The following is a 22,531-nucleotide window of genomic DNA, read 5'->3' on the forward strand; positions in this document are numbered from 1 at the left end:
AGTGATTCTCTTGCCTCAGCCTCCCAAGTAGCTGGGATTACAGGCGCTGCCCGGCTAATTTTTGTATTTTTAGTAAAGACGGAGTTTCACCATGTTGGCCAGGCTGGTCTGGAACTCCTAACCTCAAGTGATCCACCTGCCTCGGCCTCCCAAAGTGCTGGGATTACAGGCGTGAGCCACTGCGCCCAGCCCTTGGCTAACATTTTGACCCAGAGAGGGAGAGGCGTGTTGGATAGTGACTTTGCTATGGAGGGCACCCCTATTATCCACGGGGGGTGTGTCATGAAGCTGCCTGCAGGTGTCTATGTCCTCCAAAGCCCATCCTCATGAACTTTATGGTTCAGTGTGGCCACATGGCAGGAGGCCACGTGCATTAGCCCCTCTGCTTGGTTCTCCTAGGAGGGAAGGGGGAAGTGCCAATGAAAGGCAGAAGAGCCGTTGATGGCTTTTCCCGGGCAGGAATGAAGCCTGCAGCTGGGACTGGATGGGTAGGGGAACGTGGCCAAGGTTCAGGTGTCTGCAGCCAGCATGAGCCACAGAGAGCTGGGTCAGATGGGCCCTGAGCAAACCGAGAAGTTAGATTCCAAGTTAGGCCCATGGCAGATGTCTTCCGGGAATGCCAGCAGGGCAAGGAGTGGCCAGCCAGGCCAGGGACACTGCCCAGAGGGCAAGAGGATGTCTTACTCCATTTCGTGTTGCTATAAAGGAACACCTCAGGCCAGGTATGGTGCCTCACACCTGTAATCCCAGCACTTTGGGAGGCCGAGGCAGGCAGATCACCTGAGGTCAGAAGTTCGAGACCAGCCCTACCAACACGGTGAAACTGCGTCTCTACTGAAAATACAAAACAATTAGCCAAGGGTGGTGGCAGGCGCCTGTAGTCCCAGTTGCTCGGGAAGTTGAGGCAGGAGAATGACTTCAACCCAGGAGGTGGAGGTTGCAGTGAGCCAAGATCCTGCCATTGCACTCCAGCCTGGGCAACAAGAGTGAAACTCCGCCTCAAAAAAAAAAAAAAAAAAAAAAAAGAACACCTCAGACTAGGTAATTTATGAAGAATAGAGGTTTAGAGGTGTATCTGGCTCATGGTTCTGCAGGCTGTACAAGAAGCATGGCACCAGAATCTGCTCCTGGTGAGGGCCTAAGGCAGCTTCCACTCATGACAGAAGGTGGGGGGGGGGCAGGCATCACATGGAGAAATAAGAGGAACGAGATAGAGAAGGAAAGTGCCATGCTCTTTTAAACAACCAGCTCTAACATGAAATAATAGAGCAAGAACTCACTTATTTTTTTTGTTTGTTTGTTTGAGACGGAGTCTTGCTCTGTCGCCCAGACTGGAGTGCAGTGGTGCAATCTCGGCTCACTGCAAGCTCCGCCTCCCAGGTTCACACTCTTTTCCTGCCTCAGCCTCCCAAGTAACTGGGACTACAGGCGCCTGCCACCACGCGTGGCTAATTTTTTGTATTTTTAGTAAAGACGGGGTTTCACCATGTTAGCCAGGATGGTCTCGATCTCCTGACCTCGTGATCCACCCGTCTCGGCCTCCCAAAGTGCTGGGATTACAGGCGTGAGCCTGTATCTGAGCCTGTTCTGGTCGCACCTGGCCAGAACTCACTTATTACCAGGAGGAGGGCACCAAGCCATTCATGAGGCGTCCACCTCATGAATGGACCACCCAAACACCTCCCTCCAGGCCCATCTCCAACACTGCGGATCAAATTTCAGCATGAGATTTGGAGGCGACAAATATCCTAACTCCACGGAGAAACACTGCGTGCAAAGACCATCATACTTCCCTTCGATCACAAAATAAGCCCTACCTCTCCCCACGTACCCAGAAGCCATCCTAGGGAAGGAATGGGGCAGGAGGCAAAGAACTGAGAAGCTGCAGAGACCCAGTATTCAACTAGAATAAGTTGAATTTGGATTGGCAACGAAGCTGACCTCGAAAGTGAAGAGCTGTAACCTGCTCTGAGTCATTCTCAGAGCCTGTTCATGCAACTGAAACTTAGAGTTGCTTATAGCATGGGAAGGGCTCACGCCACCAGCTGACACCTCCCGCAGCCGCCACAGAAACCACAGTCGGAAATTCAGTGTTCATAAAAGACACTCAAGAAACATTTCTCTCCTCTTTCCTTTAAGTTGAAGTTCTTAAGAGCCTGGGAGTCCATTGAACTTCATGTACAGAAGTTAAACTCCAAAATACTGACTGGGGCATCCTGCCAAGTGTATAAAGGGCCTCCCATGCAGGCCAGCTCTCCCAGGTCTCACACACTGCCTGTTTTCAGAGGGCTTTGAAGGGGCCACTGTTTTATCAAGCACGACTGGTAGTTATGTTATTCATAACAGTTAAGCAAACTTATCGTAACCTCTCTGCTGCTATAAGGATGCGCTACCAGAATGATTTAATGACACAGAGCCTACGCTTCTGGAAGAAAATGAAGTCGATTACCCCTGACTGCCTGTGTGCCTGGTAGCAGAAGCTATTTTTAGAGTTCATGTTGGCAGCCAAAAGAGTAAAGACTATGACCCAACCCTCCAAAGACGTATTGCAAAGTACCAGCTCACATTTTCAGACTTTGGGAAAGTCTGCTTAAAACTTCTGCAGGCTTGAATGGCTATTATGAAAAAGTCAAAGAAAATAACTTGCTGATGAGGTTGTGGAGAAATAGGAATGCTTTTACACTGTTGATGGGATTGTAAATCAGTTCAACCATTGTGGAAGACAGTGTGGCGATTCCTCAAGGATCTAGAACCAGAAATACCATTTGACAGAGCAATCCCATTACTGGGCATATACCCTAAGGATTATGAATCATTCTACTATAAAGACACACGCACACGTATGTTTATCGCACTACTTACAATAGCAAAGACAGAACTAACCCAAATGCCCATCAATGATAAACTGGATAAAGAAAATGTGGCACATATACACCATGGAATACTATGCAGCCATTAAAAAGAATGAGTTCATGTCCTTTGCAGGGACATGGATGTAGCTGAAAACCATCCTTCTCGGCAAACGCAGGAACAGAAAACCAAACACTGCATGTTCTCACTCATAAGTGGGAGTTGAACAATGAGAATACATGGGCACAGGGAGGGGACCATCACACACAGGGACGTGTCAGTGGGTGGGGGGCAAAGGGAGCGAGAGCATTAGGACAAATATCTAATGCATGTGGGGCTTAAAACCTAGATGACAGGTTGATAGGTGCCACAAACCACCGTGGCACATGTATACCTGTGTAACAAACCTGCACGTTCTGCACATGTATCCCAGAACTTAAAGTAAAATTAAAAAAAAGAAAAAGAAAAAAAACTGTTGCAGGGTTAACAGGATGAAAAATGGAAATGGTGTCCGGGTAGTTAACCACAAACGGTCATTTGTGTATGCTGGACTGCAGATAGTTCATTGGTTGGAAAAGAAGGCTCTGCAGGCTCTGATATCAGTACTCATGATTGACTTCCCAATCTCAAATAAAATTTGATATGGGAGGCCAAGGTGCGTGGATCACAAGGTCAAGAGATAGAGACCAGTCTGGTCAACATGATGAAACCCTGTCTCTACTAAAAATACAAAAATTAGCCGGGCATGGTAGCAGGCGCCTATAGTACCAGCTACTTGTGAGGCTGAGGCAGAAGAATAGCTTGAACGCGGGAGGTGGAGGCTGCAGTGAGCCGAGATCGCGCCACTGCACTCCAGCCTGGTGACAGAGAAAGAATCCATCTCAAAAAAAAAAAAAAAGAAAGAAAGAAAAAGATTGATATGCTTTCTCTCCAACGCGCAAGACACGAAATAATCATATGCTCCTCTATTTCCATAAACGAGAGGAGAAATGGATGGCCTCAAACACAACACACCTTGCATGACTGGTAAGGTCTGATGAGAAGTTATTCACTACCATGCCTCTGAGGATGAAACTCCAGCAAGTGCTGCCGGAGAGACTGGGCAAACAAAAAAGGCTGTTTGGGTTTGAGAACAAGTTATAATCTTAGTTATCTTTTCTAAAGGATCCCCATAAAACAACTAAGAAGTACTAATTCGTGGAGGACCAGATGGGCCAGGAGACAAGAAAAGAGTTCTGAACTGGTGAGGTGCGGTGGCTCACGCCTGTAATCCCAGCACCTTGGGAGGCCGAGGTGGGTGGATCACCTGGGGTTAGGAATTCAAGACCAGTCTGACCAACATGGTGAAACCCCGTCTCTACTAAAAATACAAAATTAGCTGGACATGGTGGTGCATGCCTGTAATCCCAGCTACTCGGGAGGCTGAGGCAGGAGAATTGCTAGAACCCGGGATTTGGAGGTTGCAGGAGAGCCGAGATCACGCCGTTGCACTCCAGCCTGGGCAACAGAGCGAAACTCCATCAAAGAGGGGGAGGGGAGGGGAAGAGAGGGAAGAGGAGAGGAGAGAAAAAAGAAAGAGTTTTGAACTGTGCTGTAGAAAAAAACCATTAGAGGCCGTGGGGGAGCAATGAAGAAAGGTTATTTTCTGCCCTGAACTCAATTTGAGAGTCTTCTGCAGTTACTTTTCAGCCTTTCAGGATACAGTGGAAAAAGGAATAAAAAGAAAGGGCAGAAGAAGAAAGACATCTAAGAGGGCCTGAAAGACGGATCACTGGAGGTCAGGAGTTTGAGACCAGTCTGGCCAACATGGTGAAATCCTGCCCCTACTAAAAATACGAAACATTAGCCAGGCGTGGTGGCACATGCCTGTAGTCCCAGCTACTCGGGAGGCTGAGGCAGGATAATTGCTTGAACCCAGGAAGCGAGGTTGCAACGAGTCAAGATTGTGCCACTGTATTCCAGCCTGTGTGACAAGAGTGAAACTCTGTCTCAAAAAAAAAAAAAAAAAAAAAAAAAAAGAGGGCCTGGAAGATGAAACACTCTGGAACCATCTAGAAAGGAGGATTAAAGCTACCAAAATAAGGGCTGGAGCCTACCCCTTTCCACTCCTCACTATAGTCTACATCTAGCCCCAACAGAGGGAGCATATGAAGCCTGTTACCCTCTCTCCCCACAGATCAGCTCCGTAAAATTAACGGGATGGCTGCTTCCCTATTTATGTCCAGCAATAACTCAGGAACTGAGCATTTAATTCAGAGGTAAAGTGTCTTCCATTTTTAAAAATCCTTAATTTTAAAATAAAACGTGTCTGCTCCTTGGCAGTCCGCAACACTGAACCTCTTTACAAGGGAGGAGAAAAGTCATTCTGACATTATTCAAATTAATCCACCTGCCGCTGGGAGCTGTCACAGTGTATGTCGGTTGATGGAGGCAAGCCTCTCTGCTTGTCATCGCAGAGAGAGTTTACGTTGCTAATGCTGCTCCAGCTCCAGGGCACTGCCTGGGAATTTTGCTTCCAAAGGAAAGCTATCTAGCAGCAATATCAGCGTGTCACACAAAAAGAAATATTGATCTACCCAGGCTGGTGCAGAAGGTATCTAGGTGATGTCAAGAAATAGCATGTATTTCACCTAAAAGCAAGGTGTTCACCGTTCTGTAAGTGCACCCCCATTTCATAAGGAATAGCTTTCTGAAGACAGTGGCTTCAAGAATATGAGTCCCTTCTTTTCTGTGCAAATCCCTTGGCATTTAAAATGTCTCTCCTGGCCTGGCTGGGCACAGTGGTTCACCCCTGGCAAAGTAATCCCAGCACTTTGGGAGGCTGAGGTGGGAGGATCATTTGAGGCCAGGAGTTTGAGGCCAGTCTGGGCAACATAGCAAGACCCATTTCACAAACAATTTTTACAAATTAGCCAGGCATGGTGGTGGTGCATGCCTGTGGTCCCAGCTACATGGGAGGCTGAGGTGGGAGGATCCCTTGGGCCCGGGAGGTCAAGGCTACAGTGAGCTATGATTATACCACTGCACTCCAGCCTAGGCCACAAAGCAAGACCTTGTCTCCAAAAAAAAAAAAAAAAGTCTCCCTTTTATTAGCATCCAGAGTCTGTTTCATGAGTAGGACATACATTAGTGATAATCCAATGATCAGGTTATTTGTTATAACTATTTGGTTGTATGACCTAGACCAGATAAAAAGAAAAGGGTTATTATAATATTCCCAAAGTGAGGAGCAAGGGTGCCATTGTAGAACAGAGAATTGCTCTAATAATATTGATAACAAGAAGAGCTGTTATTTCTAGAGCACTTACTATGTGCCATGGACCATTTAAGCATTTTACATGTATTATCTCATTTAATCTTCACAACAACCCTATAAGACAGTACTATTATTGTATCCTTTACAGATGAAGAATCTGAAGACATCTCATCCAATGCATCTGTGATGGTTAATACTGAGTGTCAACTTGATTGGACTGAAGGATCAAAGCATTGAGCCTGGGTGTGTCTGCAAAGGTGTTGCCAAAGGAGATTAACATTTGAGTCAGTGAACTGGGAAAGGCAGACCCACCCTTGATCTGGATGGACACCACCCAGCATGGCTAGAATATAAAGCAGGCAGAAAAATGTGAAGACTAGACTAGCCTAGCCTCCCAGACTGCATCTTTCTCCTGTGCCGGATGCTTCCTGCCCTCAAACACTGGACTGCAAGTTCTTCAGTTCTGGAACTTGGACTGGCTTCCTTGTTCCTCAGTTTGCAGACAACCTATTGTGGGACCTTGTCATCATGTGAGTTAATACTTAATAAACCCATATATATATTATACATAAAAATATATATTATATAATACATAACATATTAAAATATATAATATATATTTTATATAATATGTCATATATTAAATATAATATATGATATAAATATTAAAATACATAACATATATTAAAATATATATTATATATAATATATATACATATATTATTAGTTCTGTCCCTCTAGAGAACCCCGACTAATATCACATAGTCCAAATCCACCATTTTACAGGGAAGTAAACCCAGTATCAAAATTTGTGGTTCACATCTGGCTTAGAAAATAGGTCTCTTGGCCAAGTGCAGTGGCTCATGGCTGTAATCCCAGCACTTTGGGAGGCCAAGGCAGGAGGAACGCTTGGGGCCAGGAGTTTGAGCCCAGCCTGGACAACATAGCAAGGCCCTATTTCTACAAAAAATAAAAGTAATTAGCTGGGCATGGTGGCATGCACCTGTAGTCCCAGCTACTTGGGCAACTAAGGTAGGAGGATTGCTTGGGCCTAGGAGTTCAAGGTTACAGTGAGCTATGATTGCACCACTGCACTCCAGCCTGGGTGACACAGTGAGACCCTGTCTTGAAAAATTTAAATCAAACAAACAAAAACAACAACAAAAACTGAAACAGGCTCCAGAACCTGGGAGATGTTCTGTCACGTCATGTTGCTGACATTTGAAGTCACTGAAAAACCACTTGTCTCCAGCTGTGAAGTTACGTATTCTTTGAGCCCTGTGGGAAGGCAGCAGTCAGCTGTGGACAGTCATGCAAAGCCGACCAACTAGGGAGTGATATCCCATGTCACCTTGTGAACTGTCCCTAGTTTCCCAGAAAGTGATAAAGTTGATGATGATGCCCCTTTAGGGTCCTGATCAACTGTGATGGTTCATAGGCATTCTTCCCAGCTGACTGTCTGAGCAAATCGCAAATGTTTTAAAGAAATGTGGGAATTCAGTCAGGATGGTGGGACAAAGTGTAAAATCACAGGAAACCTTCTTGGAAGGCTAGGGAGTTTTGCATAACTTCAGGTAGTTTGGCTGAAGGCAGCCGGATTCTCTTTTCAGGAGCCAGAGAGCTTAGGGCACAGATACAAAGGAATGTAGAGGAGTCTATCTAAACAGCTTGTTTACTCATGTGGTCCTAAGACTAACCTTTGATCATACACAGGTGCATGATTGCTCTCTACTTGGGGGGGTTGGCAACAGTCATTACCTTCTAGTGGTGCTTACTTGAGACCTCTGTCATTTAATGTCTGCTGAATAAATGCCGGGAGGGCCAGCGAGTCAAGGCCATGGCTGCTGACTCTTTACACACCTTTCTTGGTGTCTGTGAGGGGCCCAGATGCTCAGCTGGACTGACAAGCAGAATATTTGTGTCAGTGTACGTTATTCATCCATTGTTGAGTCAGGGTCTGTGGGACGGACCCCCGCAAAGAAACAGATATGCCTCCCATTAGACCATCTTACAGACAGCCAAACTCACACTCTGTTTCTCCAGAGGTTGTTTTCATTCAGAGTTTGCATTTGGGGTCTCGAAAGTGTGGAAACACGGATACACTTTTAAAGAGGAGTGATATACAATAAAAGTGTCCTCCATACTTCTTAGAACAAGTTGGTTTTTAAATTTTATTTCATTTCATTTTCTTTTAGAGACAGGGTTTCACTCAGTTGCCAAGGCTGGTGTGCAGTGGAATGATTACGGCTCACTGCAGCCTCCAACTCTTGAGCTCAAGCAATCCTCTCATCTCAGCCTCCTCAGTGTCCAAGACTTACAGGCATGTAACTGCCCGGTGGGTTCACCTTGCCTGCTGCCTAGACAGAGCTGATTTATGACGACAGGGGAATTGCAATAGAGAAAGAGTAATTCACACCAGAGCCAGCTGTCTGGGAGACCTGAGTACTCAAATCAGTCTCCCTGAGCATTCGGGGATCAGAGTTTTTTTGTTTGTTTGTTTTGTTTTGTTTGTTTTGAGACGGAGTCTCGCTTTGTCTCCCAGGCTGGAGTGCAGTGGCACAATCTCGGCTCACTGTAAGCCGAGAATGGGTTCACCCCATTCTCCTGCCTCAGCCTCCCAAGTAGCTGGGACTACAGGCGCCTGCCACCACACTCAGCTAATTATTTTGTATTTTTAGTAGAGACAGGGTTTCACCGTGTTAGCCAGGATGGTCTTGATCTCCTGACCTCGTGATCCGCCTGTCTCACCCGGCCACAGATCAGAGATTTTAAGAAGAACTTGGGTAGGGGAAGGCCAGTGAGTCGAGAATGCTGATTGGTTGGGTCGGAGATGAAATCATAGGCAACTAACGCTGTCCTCTTGCGCTGAGTCAGTTCCTGGGTGGGGGCCCCAGGATCAGATGAAGTAGTTTATTGATCTGGATGGTGCCAGCTGATCCATCAAGTGCAGGGTCTGCAAAATATCTCAAGCACTGACCTTAGGAGTGGTTTAAGGAGGGTCAGAGTCTTGTAGCCTCTAGCTGCATGACTCCTAAACCATAATTTCTAATACTGTGGCTAATTTGTTAGTCCTACAAAGGCAGTCTAGTCTCCAGGTAAGAGGAGTTTTGTTTTGGCAAAGGGCTGTTATCATCTTTGTTTTAAACTATCAACTAAGTTCCTCCCTAAGTTAGTTCAGACTATGCTCAGGAAGGAACAAGGACAGGTTAAAGGTTAGAAGCAAGATGGAGTCATTTAGGTTAAACCTTTTTCACTGTCTCAGTCATAATTTTGCAAAGGCAGTTTCAGGCATGCACCACCACATCCATCTAATTTTAATATTTTTTTTGTAGAGATGGGGTCTTGCTAAGATGCCCAGGCTGGTCTTGAACTCCTGGTCTCAAACAATCCTCCCACTTCAGCCTCCCAAAATGCTGGGATTATAGGCATGAGCCACTGCCATGACCAATTCTGCTGGTTTAATATTTGACCCTGATTCCATCACCTGGTGTACTCTGTGCTGCTGTGACAAAAGGAGGGGCAGGCAAAATCTCAGGGTTAACCAGAGAGAAACGTTCCAGGCCATTGTACCAAGAATTGATACCCAATCTGTCTTCATCTTGTTGAAGGACTGGTCATCCCATGGCCATCAGCTTCTAAGAAAGTGGACCACACAATTCACCTGCTTGCTGTGTACAAGCCAATGGTTTTTAGTATAGTCACAGAGTTATGCAATGTCACAAAAATCAATTTTAGAACATTTTCATCACTCCTGCCCCAAAGCCTCATCCTCATTATCAGTCACTCCTCTATCCTTCCCTCCTCCACAGATGGGGGTGACCCCTAGTAGTGGGCAAGCACTATTCTACTTTCTATCTCTCCCAGTTGGCTTTTTATTCATCTTTAGTTGGACTGACCAGACTGGTGGGATGAGTCTGCGCTCCCGTTTGGCTTTTAGAGCCCTCTATACAGCATACCTCCTGTTTTCATCTGGAAGATGATGACTTCCGGATGAAGACTGGAGAGTCTTCCATCTTTCCTCTATTTTTACTTTATATTTTTAAAGACTGGAGATGGGGCCAGGCACGGTGGCTGACTTCTGCAATCCCAGCACTTTGGGAGGCCAAGGTGGGCAGATCACTTGAGGTGTGGAGACCAGCCTGGCCAACATGGTGAAACCCTGTCTCTACTAAAAATACAAAAAATTAGCCAGGTGTGGTGGTGCATGCCTGCTATTCCAGCTACTCGGGAAGCTGAGGTATGATAATCGCTTGAACCCAGGAGGTGGAGGTTGCAGTGAGTTGAGATCACGCCACTGCACTCCCGCCTGGGTGATGGAGTGAGACTCTGTCTCGACAACAACAACAACAGCCGCAAAATACAGATGGGATCTCACCGTGTTGTCCAAGCTGGCCTTGAACTCCTGTCTTCAAGTGATCTTCCTGCCTTGGCCTCCCAAAGTGCTAAGATTACAGACCAGAGCCATCGCACTCAACCTCTTTCCTCTGTTTTTCAATGCATATTTCCCACCTTCAGTATCTTCATAAGACACTAAACAACTCATCTTCATTACGTAGTAAAGGGTTAACTCAGTGGGCTTGGGTTGCCCAAACCCTGCACAGTCCAGAGAAAGAACTAGCCCTGGATCAGCTGCTGGGAGACAACCTCTAAGCCCTTGGAATATCCTATCTGCTAAGAGTGTCTTTGTATGCCAAGGCCCTGGACCATGCTACAGCGGTTTAACTTCTGGTGGGCGAGGGCTGGAGGTTGAGTTGCCAAGGAGAGACACGCAAGGCTCTCCATGCCTATGTGACTGACCCACAGTAAAAACCCGGGATGCCAAGGCTCAGGTGAGCTTCCTGATTGGCAGGACTTCAAATGAGTTGTTATGTGCCCCTGCGGAGCAAATCAGCCCTGCCTGTATGACTTCATCTGGGAGAGGACAACTGGAAGCTTGCAACTGGCTTCTGCTGGACTCTTCCATGCATCTCTGCAGATTTTTTATTTTATTTTATTTTTTTTTTTAGATGGAGTCTTGCTCTGTCGCCCAGACTGGAGTGCAATGGCGTGATCTCGGCTCACTGAAAGCTCCGCCTCCCGGGTTCAAGTTATAATCCTGCCTCAGCCTTCTGAGCAGCTGGGATTACAGGTGTGCACCATCACACCCAGCTACTTTTTGTATTTTTAGTAGAGACACAGTTTCACCATGTTGGCCAGGCTGGTCTCGAACTCCTGACCTTAGGTGATCCACCCCCCCACCCCCTTGGCCTCCCAAAGTCCTGGGATTACAGGCATGAGCCACCATGCCCAGCCTGTTGACTTTAATCTGTATATTTTCATCATTAACAAATAATAACCATGATTGTACTGCTTTTCTGAGTTTCCAGAGTTCTCGTGAATCATGAAACATGAGAGTGGGCTTTAAGACCCCAAATACACTCATTTGCAGAACTCTACCTGCGTTGGGTTATCTCGCATATACTCAGCCGGTGAAAATCTCCTCCAGATGGCAAGGTCCAGCTAGTCACATCTTTTCCAGGAAAGAGAAAACAGCAGGTAAGAACACAGATTCTGGGCCCGACTACATCTGAATCCCAGCTTAACCTCTTACCAGGTGTGTGACCTTGGGTAAGGTGCTTAACTCATGCTTCAGCAGCTCTGCCTGTAAAAAGGATATAATAATATTCATCTTGGCTGGGCACGGTGGCTCCCACCTGTAATCCCAGCACCTTGGGAGGCTGAGGTGGACGTATCACTTGAGGTTAGGAGTCCGAGACTAACCTGACCAACATGGCAAAACCCATCTCTACTAAATGTACAAAAATTAGCCAGGTGTGGTGGTGCATGCCTATAGTCCCAGCTACTCAGGCAGCTGAGGCAGGAGAACCACTTGAACCCAGGAGGCAGAAGTTGCAGTGAGCTGAGATCGCACCACTGCACTCTGTCCTGGGTGACAGAGCAAGACTCTGTCTGGAAAAAAAAAAAATTCTCATAGGGTGAGAATGAGGAGTGAATAGATTTGTATAGTGCTAAACACAAGAACAGTACCCGGCACATAGAATATTCCAGTGTTAGTTATGGCTATGAGCTTTTCCATCCACTCCAATGGCAAAATTCACTCCCTCCCATGATTCCACATTTCCTTGCCCTGAAGTGCTATCACACGCATTTGAAAGCCTGTGTCACCACCCATGAACTCCTTCAAGACAAGAGAATCATTTCATTTACCAATACTATCCCCTGCTGGAAATGCTTACCATGAAGCTGAGCACACAATTGGCCCCTAAAACGTATTTGCTGATGCCTAGGAAAGATACCTCTATTTTAAAGTCTGATTTCTTCCCTTAAAGCTTGCCTCCTCTGTAAGCCAGTCATATTCCTCTAGGGAGGAAGAACTAACCTTCTCCCTTTGTACATATCTGTGCAAAGAATTTGAGATCCCAGCAACTATATATCCAAAGCATCCCTTTCAACTAAAGGAGTCTAAGAGGCTCTAACAGCACCCGTACCTTATAATTTATTATCAAATTATATGTTGGATTAAGGATTGCTAAATTGTTAATCATTGCCTTTAATTAGTTGTTCATGAGCAATGTCACTAATTATAGGACCACCTAACACACAGCAGGGAGGAACCACTGTCACCTCGCAGAAGACGCCTGACTCAGCTTTCAGCCGGTGCCCTGAAAGCAACATGCTGTAAAATGTCCCATCTGTGGCATTTTGGAACCTTCCCTCTCATGGTGAAAGTCGCAGGCTTCTGCAGATCAGCAGTTCTCTAACTATGAGCAAAAGTTCTCTGAAGGCAGCAGAACTAAGCCAGGTTTTCATAAACTTAGGGTGCACCTAATCTAGGTGCGTTCAGGCTAAATAAATGGCATCCTTCATTCTTATCTTATACCTCACTCTTTTCCCCATATATATACATAATATCATGAATAATAAAATCTGAGTTCATAACAAAACACAACTGAATTCATGGTAGTTTTTTTCCAGATATCCTGGTGGAGTCAGGTGCAGTAGCTCTTGCTCATAATCCCACTGCTTTGGAATGACAAGGGAAGAGGATTGCTTGACGCCAGGAGATCAAGACCAGCCTGGGCAACATAGCAAGATCCCTGACTTTACATTCTTTTAAAATTACAGCCAGGCACAGTGGCTCACATATGTAATCCCAGCACTTTGGAAGGCTAAGGCGGGCAGGTCACTTGAGGTCAGGAGTTTGAGAGCAGTCTTCCCAACATGATAAAACTCTATCTCTACTAAAAGTACAACAATTAGCTGGGTGTGGCGGTGGGCACTGGTAATCCCAGCTACTCAGGAGGCTGCAGTAGGAGAATCACTTGAACCCAGAAGGTGGAGGTTGCAATGAGCTGAGGTAGTGCTATTGCACTCCAGTCTGGGAGACAGAGTGAGACTCTGTCTCAAGAAAAAATTAAAAAATTAGCTGTGCATGGTGGCACATGCCTGTGGTCCCAGCTCTGGAGGCTGAGGCAGGAGTATCGCTTGATCCCAGGAGTTGGAGGCCGTGGTGAACTATGATCTCACCACTGCACTCCAGCCTGGGCAACAGAGTGAGATCTTAACTCTAAAAATATAAATAACTAAGAAAAAGAAAACCTGGTGGAAATTTTGTTGAATTTATATTCTTTGCACCTTGAAACAGCCATTATTTTTTCTGTTTTCGGTGAACTTTCTGCAATGATTCCAGACTTTTACCCCTTTTGGGTAGCCTCCTATCCAAGGTCCAGCTCTCACTCTTAACAAATGATTTTCTTTCCTCATTCACAAGGAAAATGTGAGTCAGACAACATGACTTTGCCCTTCCTACTGTTCAAGACCAAACCACTGTTCATGTCCTGAGCCCACCCATGCGTCCTTCTTCAGAGTTTTTCTTTCCCAGTCAGCCCCCACCCCTTCCTGTCTGTCTTCAGACTTCCCCCTTCTCCTTGTTTCATGCCTTCAGCTGTACGTACTGTGTTAAAACAGGGTTCTTCGTGTCCATACTGGGGCTGAAGACATTCTGACAACAGATGCTGTATTCAAAGAGATCTTGCAAAAATTTCAATAGACAGACAAGCAGATTAGCTGAGTACTTAGGACAAGTAAGTGGAGTCTGGGAAAGGAAGGTGTCAGGAGGGTTTCCCAGAAGCAAACTGTACCCCAAGGGAGGGGCGAGAGTCCTACCATCTAACCCCAAGCCTAGTGGCCGGTGTCCCTGGAAGTGGACACACATGTTCACTGGTGTGTGACTCACACTTATGAAAGGAAATGTGCCCTCTGGAGCACAGGGGAGCCCTGGTCAGGGAAGCTATCTTTCCACCTAAGAGGGACAAAGGTGTGCAAATCCCAGAAACCAGATACGGAATCTGCAGAAGGTGTGGACTTGGAACCACTTTAAAAACTATGTCAGCCAGGTGCGGCGGCTCATGCCTGTAATCCCAGCACTTTGGGAGGCTGAGGCGGGCGTATCACAAGGTCAAGAGATCAAGACCATTCTGGCCAACATGATGAAACCCCGTCTCTATTAAAAATGCAAAAATTAGCTGGGCGTGGTGGTGCATGCCTATAGTCCCAGCTACTTGGGAAGCTGAGGCAGGAGAACTGATTGAACCCAGAAGACAGAGGTCAGTGAGCCAAGATCGCGCCACTGCACTCTAGCCTGGGTGACAGGGAAAGACTGTCTCAAAAAAATAAAAATAAAAGGGATGTCCACCAAGAAAAGCAATGGATTTCTCATGCATGAATGAATCTCATAAACTGTATGCTAATAAAAGACGCCAGAAACAAAAAGTCATATTCTGTAGGACTCCACTTATATGAAATGTTCACGATAGGCAAATCCACAGAGACAGAAATTAGATTGGCAGCTGTCACGGTTAGGTGGGAGGGAGGAATAGGAAATGACTGCTTAATGTGTACTGGGTTGCTATTTGGGGGAATAAGAAAACTCTGGAAGTAGATCGTGGAGATAGTTGCACAACATTAGGAATGTCCTTATTGCCACAGAATTTCACACTTTACAATGGATAAAATGGTAAAACTTATGTTACATATATATTGCCACAATTAAAAACAACATCATAAACAAAACCAAAAGGGATGCTTCTAGACCAGCAGTCTCCAACCTTTTTGGCACCAGGGACTGGTTTCATGGAAGACAGTTTTTCCATGGACAGGGGTGGTGGGTGGGGATGGTTTCAGGATGAAACTGTTCTACCTCAAAAGATCAGGTATTAGATTATCTCATGAGGAACATGTAACTTACATCCTTCACATGCGCAGTTCATAATAGGATTTGTGCTCCTATGAGAATTGAATACCACCGCTGATTTGATGAGAAGCCGAGCTCAGGAGGGAATGTGGGAGATGGGGAGAGGCTGTAAATACAGATGAAGCTTCGCTTGCTCGCTCGCCTGCCACTCACTTCCTGCTGTGAGGCTCAGTTCCTAACAGGCCATGGACCAGGACCAGCACTGGTCCGCAACTCAGGGGTTGAGGACCACTGCCCTAGACAGTGGCTTACCAGAGCATGTAGACTCCAGGAATAAGAGGACATGGGGCAAACAAGAAGGCAAAAGTCGAGGGTACCCTGGGAGAGGCCAGCTGAAGGGAGTCACTGACTGCATGGGGTCAAAAAAGCAACCTGGAGGTTCAGATTGCCTACACCCCAATGTGGTGTGGACACTGAAAACAAAAAAAGGATATTGCCTAATCATATGGTACTAGCTTTATGACTATTAAAAGTAAATGAGGCCGGGTGTGGTGGCTCACACCTGTAATCCCAGCACTTTGGGGGGCCAAGGCGGGCAGATCACGAGTTCAGGAGATTGAGACCATCCTGGCTAACATGGTAACACCTCGTCTCTACTAAAAATACAAAAAAAAAAAAAAAAAAAAAAAAAAAGCCGGGTGTAGTGGCATGCACACGTAGTCCCAGCTACTTGGGAGGCTGAGGCAAGAGAATGGCTTCAACCTGGGAGGTGGAGGTTGCAGTGAGCCGAGATCGCGCCACTGCACTCCAGCCTGAGCGACAAAGCAAGACTCCATCTCAAAAAAAAAAAAAAAAAGGGTAAATGAAAAGCTATATATAAAGTCCTCAATATGCATTCAGTAAATGGTACATCTAGTAATAATTTGTTTATTATCATTATTAATATGGATCAATGGTATAACTTCCTATGAACAACAAGCTTGTCTTTCTAACTAGCCAATATCTTTTTTTTTAAGATGGAGTCTGGAGTCTTGCTATGTCACCCAGGTTGGAGTACAGGTGGCATGATCTTGGCTCACTGCAACCTCTGCCTCCCAAGTTCAAGTGATTCTCCTGCCTCATCCTCTCGAGTAACTGGGATTACAGGAATGTGTCACCATGCTCAGCTATTTTTGCATTTTTAGTAGAGACAGGGTTCATTCATGTTGGCTAGGCTGGTCTTGAACTCCTGATCTCAGGTGATCAGCCCACCTCGGCCTCCCAAAGCGTTGAGATTAAAAGTATGAGCCACCGCCTCTTCTTCCTGCTTTTGCTGTGAGATGTGCCAGCTCCTGCTTCACACATTCTGCCATGAGTAAAAGTTCTATGAAGCCTCCTCAAAAGCCAAGCAGATGCCAGTGTCATGCTTGCACAACCTGCATAACTGTGAGCCAATGAAACCTCTTTCCTTTATAAATTACTCAGCCTCAGGCATTTCTTTGTAGCAATGCAAGAACCGCCTAACAGAAAAGAAGTCACTCTTGGAGAACAATCAGAGCTTAAGATAGCAGATTTAGGGAGTTTCTCTACACAGACACAAGAGCTGGGTCAGTGCTGCTTACACAGACGAAGCTCAGCAGACAGGCCTGTGTACACACAACAATACAACATGAGGGGAATCTCTACAGGCTGAATTCGAGTTCCAGGAAGTCTGGCCATGTTGCTCCTATGACTCTGAGTGACACTTTCCCCAAATCCCCCAGCCCCACTGACATGGTTTGGCTCTGTGCCCCCACCCAAATCTCATGTTGAATTGTAATCTTCAGTGCTGGAGGTGGGGCCTGGTGGGAGGTGATTGGATCATGAGGCTGGATCCTTCACGAATGGTTTAGCACCATCCCTTTGGTGCTGTTTTCATGATAGAGTTCCCAGGAGATCTGGTTATTTAACATTGTGTGGCACCTTCTCCCTCTCTCTTCTTCCTCCTACTCTGGCCATGTAAGACGTGCCTGCTTCCCTTTCTGCCATGACTGTAAGATTCCTGAGGCCTCCCCAGAAGCAGAAGCCTCCATGCTTCCTGTACAGCCTGCTGAATCCTGAGCCAATTAAACCTCCTTTCTTTATAAATTACCCAGTCTCAGGTATTTCTTTACAGCAGGGCAAGAACTAATACACCCACCATGGCACCCACAATACATATCACGGGTGCCCACTGCCAGTGCGAGATGCATAAATAAAAGCTATCCTGGGAACAACACAGGTCTCCAAGGAGTTGAGTGTAAAGGCAAGATCGAGTTCTGGGGGCTGGGTGGTCCAATGCAGTCTAGACACATGCGGTTGGGTCCTTGAAGTTTTGAAGAAGAGAGGTTTATTGTCAACATTTAGAAGGCAGGAGATTTCACAAAGGCTCTAGATTTATGGCTGCTCTTAAAATTCTGGGCCGAGTGCGGTGGCTCACGCCCGCAATCCCAGCACTTTGGGAAGCCGAGACAGGCAGATCACAAGGTCAGGAGTTCGAGACCAGCCTGGTCAACACGGTGGAACCCCGTCTCTACCAAAAATACAAAAAATTAGCCAGGCATGGTGGCGCGCGCCTTTAGTCCCAGCTACTCAGGAGGCTGAGGCAGAAGAATTGCTCAAACCCGGTAGGCAGAGGTTGCAGTGAGCCAAGATTGCGCTCCTGCACTCAGCCTGGGTGACAGGGCTAGACTTCGTCTCAAAAAAAAAAAAAAAATTCTGAAGGCCTAAACACACTGGCCTTATGTACCCCCAGCACCATCAAGCAGAGCTGGGAACAGTTGCCTCCTTGGGCAGGACCTGTGTTCTTCAGTTATCCAACCTCTTACCCTTACAGTCAGCTTTTGCCCTCTTTCATGGCACTTACCCACTTGCCATACTGGAAACTCTGGTGTAGAAAAGAAGAGTGGAGGACAAAGAGAAAACCTGAGAAAATAGCTCTTTAGCAGGCAGGACAAAAAAGATATTAATATACACAGAAAGAAATAGGAAAAGAACTGAAACAGAAGGAATTATCAATCCCCTTAATGCAAATCTCCTATATTATGTTGCTTACTGGGAAGTCTCAGTATCTAAAGACTCGTCTAACGTAATACCATTTGGATGATGAAACGTTCTCCTTGGCCCATCTTTTACTGGAGTAAAATCGTAACTATTAAAATTTTGGCATCACAGCAAGAAAGAGAAACCGCCATGTCCTCATGTCTAAGAAAGCATATTGTATCTGCTTAATAATTTCAGAAGGACCATAAAAATTCATCCCTACAATTAAATTTCCCCATCAACTATTAACAAATTAAGCATCCCATAAGTTGAGACACATTAAAAAGAGATCATTGGCATTTGATTCTATTTTGTACATCAGAGATGCATGTAATATTAATGACTCATGATCATGACTATTTTCTTGAGTCTTTTCAAAGTGCATATAAATCACCTGTTAATGTTATTGTAATTCATGAAATACAAGCTAATTTTTTGCTTAGAGCCACATTATAGATGTTTGCTGGGCATCCGAAGGCACTGCACTGCAAGCACTTCTTTTTCTCTGTTGCTAGCACTTACGGTCACACACGCATACTGTTATCTGTCCTGGCTGCAGGCCAGTCTCCCGTGTGTCAGTGCGGAGACTTGGGAGAAAGTATCTTTTAGCCAACACGTGAAAGTCACTGTCTGTGAGTCCATCCTTTGAGTTTCATCCCTTTGAGATCTAAAGGTCAACATGTCTTCAAGCACTCGCCATTAAAGCTCAAATATCCCTGAAGGCTTTGCTTTAGTTAACCTTACACTATTAATGTTATTTGCAGATAGCCAAGAATATGGTCCTGAAACACTCCATGATGAACAGGTTGGGTGGGAGCTGAGCCGCAAGACAGCTTGAGGAAGTTGTAGACCCAAAAGATTTACCTTCTCTGTTGTACAAATTTGCCCATGGCTGGCTCTACTCCAATGCAATTTTTCAGCTCTTGGTGTGAGCAGAAAATTAACAGAACTTTTCAAATGCTTACTCTTTTTTTTATTATTATTATTTGTGACAGGGTCTCCTATTGCCCAGGCTGGAGTGCCATGATACGATCACAGCCCACTCCAGCCTCGACCTCCTGGGCTCCAGCAATCCTCCCTCCTCAGCCTCCTGAGTAGCTGGGATTACAAGAGCACACCACCACCTGGCTAATTTTTTAAAATTTTATTTCAATGGAGACACAATCTGGCTATGTTGCCCAGGCTGGTCTTAAACTCCTGAATTCAAGCAATCCTCCTGTCTTGGCCTCCCAAAGTGCTGAGATTACAGGTGTGGGCCACTGGGCCTGGCTAAACTCTTACTCTTGTTAATCACAAATGTTTTAACTGAGAAAGAACTTCATGACTATCTGGAAAAAGTCTTCATCCTTACTCCATTATTCCATCTTGCTATCTTAACACCAACAACCACACCCCTAAAACCGAGCCCAGGTACACAGGCCTCTCCTGCCTCTCCCGACTTAAGACAGAATCATGATTTTAAGAGTCAGTTTGGTCCTCAAGAAGAACTCACATAAAGTCCTGAACTATAACTCGGGGATCAAAGGATTTTCAACCAAGCCATTTCCCCCAAATAAGGTACCATTCACAGGTTCCAGAGATTAGGATTTCCACATCGCATCTGCAAAGTCCTTTTGATATGGAACAGGGGCAGGGAAGTGCTGGGTAGAGAAGGGCAGGGTCCCTGGCAAGGGCTCCACCTTTGGGCCTGTGCTCACGGACCTAAATGAGGACAGGTATTTCTGTTTTTGCAGTCAAAAAGTTGCCTTTTGACCCACCATGCCCCATCCCCCATCCTGTGCTCATAAAAACCCGGGACCATAGTGGGCACAGACACAAGCAGCTGGACATTGAGAGGAGCAGAAGAACACACGGACAGACACCAGCAGACACTGGCAGGCCAGCAACAGCAGAATGACGTGGATGCTGAGGGGAGTTCGGCCAGGGGTAGTTGGAGGAGAGTCTGGCTGCTGTGCTACCCGACTCCAGGGGAAGACCACCTTCCCACTCCATCCCCTTCCTGCTCCCCATCCATCTTCTTGAGAGCTACCTCCACCCCTCAGGAAAACCTTGCACTCATTCTCCAAGCCCACATGTGATCTGGTTTTTCTGATACACGAGGACAAGGACCCGGGATACAGAAAGCCCTCTGTCCTTGTGATAAGCCAGAGGGTCTAACTAAGCTGATTAACACAACCTGCCTGCAGATGGCAAAGCTGAAAGAGTACATTGTAACACACACCAACGGAGGCTTCAGGAGCCATAAACACTCAACCCTAGAGACTGCCATGGAGTCGGAGTCCCAAAATGCTCCCCGAAACCTACCCATCTGCATGATCCCCCTAGGGGTTTGAGCAGTGGGGCGCTGAAGAAGCAAGCCACACCCCTGTCATATGCCCCGCAAAGGTTTAAGGGAACACTCCCGTTTCACTTTTTCCTAAGGGACCATTCACAGGTTCCAGAGATTAGGAACCTGTGAATGGTCCCTTATTTGGGAAAAGGACTTTGCAGATGCCATTAAGTTAAGGATCTCAAGATGGGAGATAATCCTGGATTATTTGTATGGACCCAAAATATAATCATAAGAGCCTTTATAAGTGGGAGGGAAGGAAGCAAAGGAGGAAAAGGTCACGTGATGAAGGATGCCAGAGAGAGAGAGAAAGGGAGATGCGACATAGCCATGAGCCGAGGGAGGAGGCAGCTTCTGGAAGCTGGAAAAGGCAATGAGATAGATCTCCCCGAGAGCCCCCAGAAGGACCCAGCCCTCCTGACCCAACCCCTCCTTTATTTTAGTTCCATCGGCTCATTGCAAACTTCCGACCTCAAGAACTGTAAGAACATCAATCTGTGTGGTTTCAAGTCATTGTTTTCATAGTAATTTGTTATAGCAGCAAGAGAAAACTAATACAGCATTGAAATCAATATTCATTCAACCTCCTTGCTTTTTTTTTTTCGAGATGGAGTTTTGCTCTTGTTGCCCAGGCTGGAGTGCGATGGCATGATCTCAGCTCACTGCAACCTCCACCTCCCAGGTTCAAGTGATTCTCCTGTCTCAACCTCCCAAGTAGCTGGGATAACAGGTGCCTGCCACCATGCCTGTCTAATCTTTTTATTTTTAGTAAAGAAGGGGTTTTGCCATGTTGGCCAGGCTGATCTTGAACTCCTGACCTCAGGTGATCCAACCACTTTGGCCTCCCACAGTGTGGGATTACAGGGATGAGCCACCATGCCCAGCCTCAACCTCCTTTCTATTTGAGTTTTGCAATTATGCCTCGAGATATTGATCTCCATATCCCAAGAGGCAGCTTGGTGGGACCCGGGACAAGAGTTCTAAAGAGTTCCCCAACGTCCCTCCAGCTTCCCAGAATGCCACACCCCCTTGTCCTTTTCTATATGATCTTGTATCATGAAAAAGAGTGCAAACACAACAACAGTAGAAGACTTCAACAAGTATAAAATAGCCCCAGAAAAAATAACTTTCAAACTTCATCCTTAAAAGTTTCTGAACACAGCTCCTCCTAGACGAGGAAGAATAAAGAAGTGTGAACATTACTATCAATCTGAAACTTCTCAGTATCGCCGTTGAGAAGCTGCACTTGAAAACTTTACATAAAGGTGCAAAATGCAACATCCTCCCTCTGCAGGAAAGCTGTGATCCTGAGACAACCACGGCTCCTGGAGAGCTGTGTGCACACAGCTGCTCGAGCCCAAGGCAGGCTTTTCTGGCCTCTCTCAGTGGCTCCTTTGTACCCTTGAATTTGGGGGCTTGTTGGCCGCCAGGGCTCACCAGCCACAGACCTTATGGGGAGAGAAGGGTCTCCGGCGTCCCACCAGTCTTTTGGGGGGCTGATGTACATGCACCACAGCTCCCAGCTGTACCCGTGGGCCGAGTTCTCGTACCGCTGCACCTCAAAGTTGTCCTGTTTGATGTTGTCAATGGAGGGGAGGATCACACGCTTCCGGTTTTCCTGGATGCGGGATAGAACCGGCTCAGCCCTGAAACAGAGAAACAGACATGAAACCTTTCTTCCCTCTCCTGAGGCACACCTCCCAAGACCACAGGGAATGAACAGCATTTAGCTAAAAGGCTGGGCTTCGGGAAGGCTGGAACTCAGATGGAAACTGAGGCTTCCAGGGACCTGTCCATGCTGGATCCTGCAGCTTCACACCTGGGCTGTAAAGTGTATGAAATCAGCTCACCCCTTCACCCTTGT

The 22,531-nt window shown here is 46.3% G+C and overlaps 1 protein-coding gene across 1 annotated transcript in view; it reads right to left on the reverse strand.

The window, feature by feature from the left end:
* Positions 1 to 22,531, reverse strand: part of GALNT17 (polypeptide N-acetylgalactosaminyltransferase 17) — a 603,442-nt gene that overhangs the window by 281,160 nt on the left and 299,751 nt on the right. The window contains exon 5 of the mRNA XM_050783574.1: positions 22,116 to 22,313. Coding sequence (XP_050639531.1) covers positions 22,116 to 22,313 — 198 coding nt within the window. The remainder of the gene's footprint in view (positions 1 to 22,115; positions 22,314 to 22,531) is intronic.

Source organism: Macaca thibetana, chromosome 3, assembly GCF_024542745.1.
Source record: "Macaca thibetana thibetana isolate TM-01 chromosome 3, ASM2454274v1, whole genome shotgun sequence".
Taxonomy (NCBI): Eukaryota; Metazoa; Chordata; class Mammalia; order Primates; family Cercopithecidae; genus Macaca; species Macaca thibetana.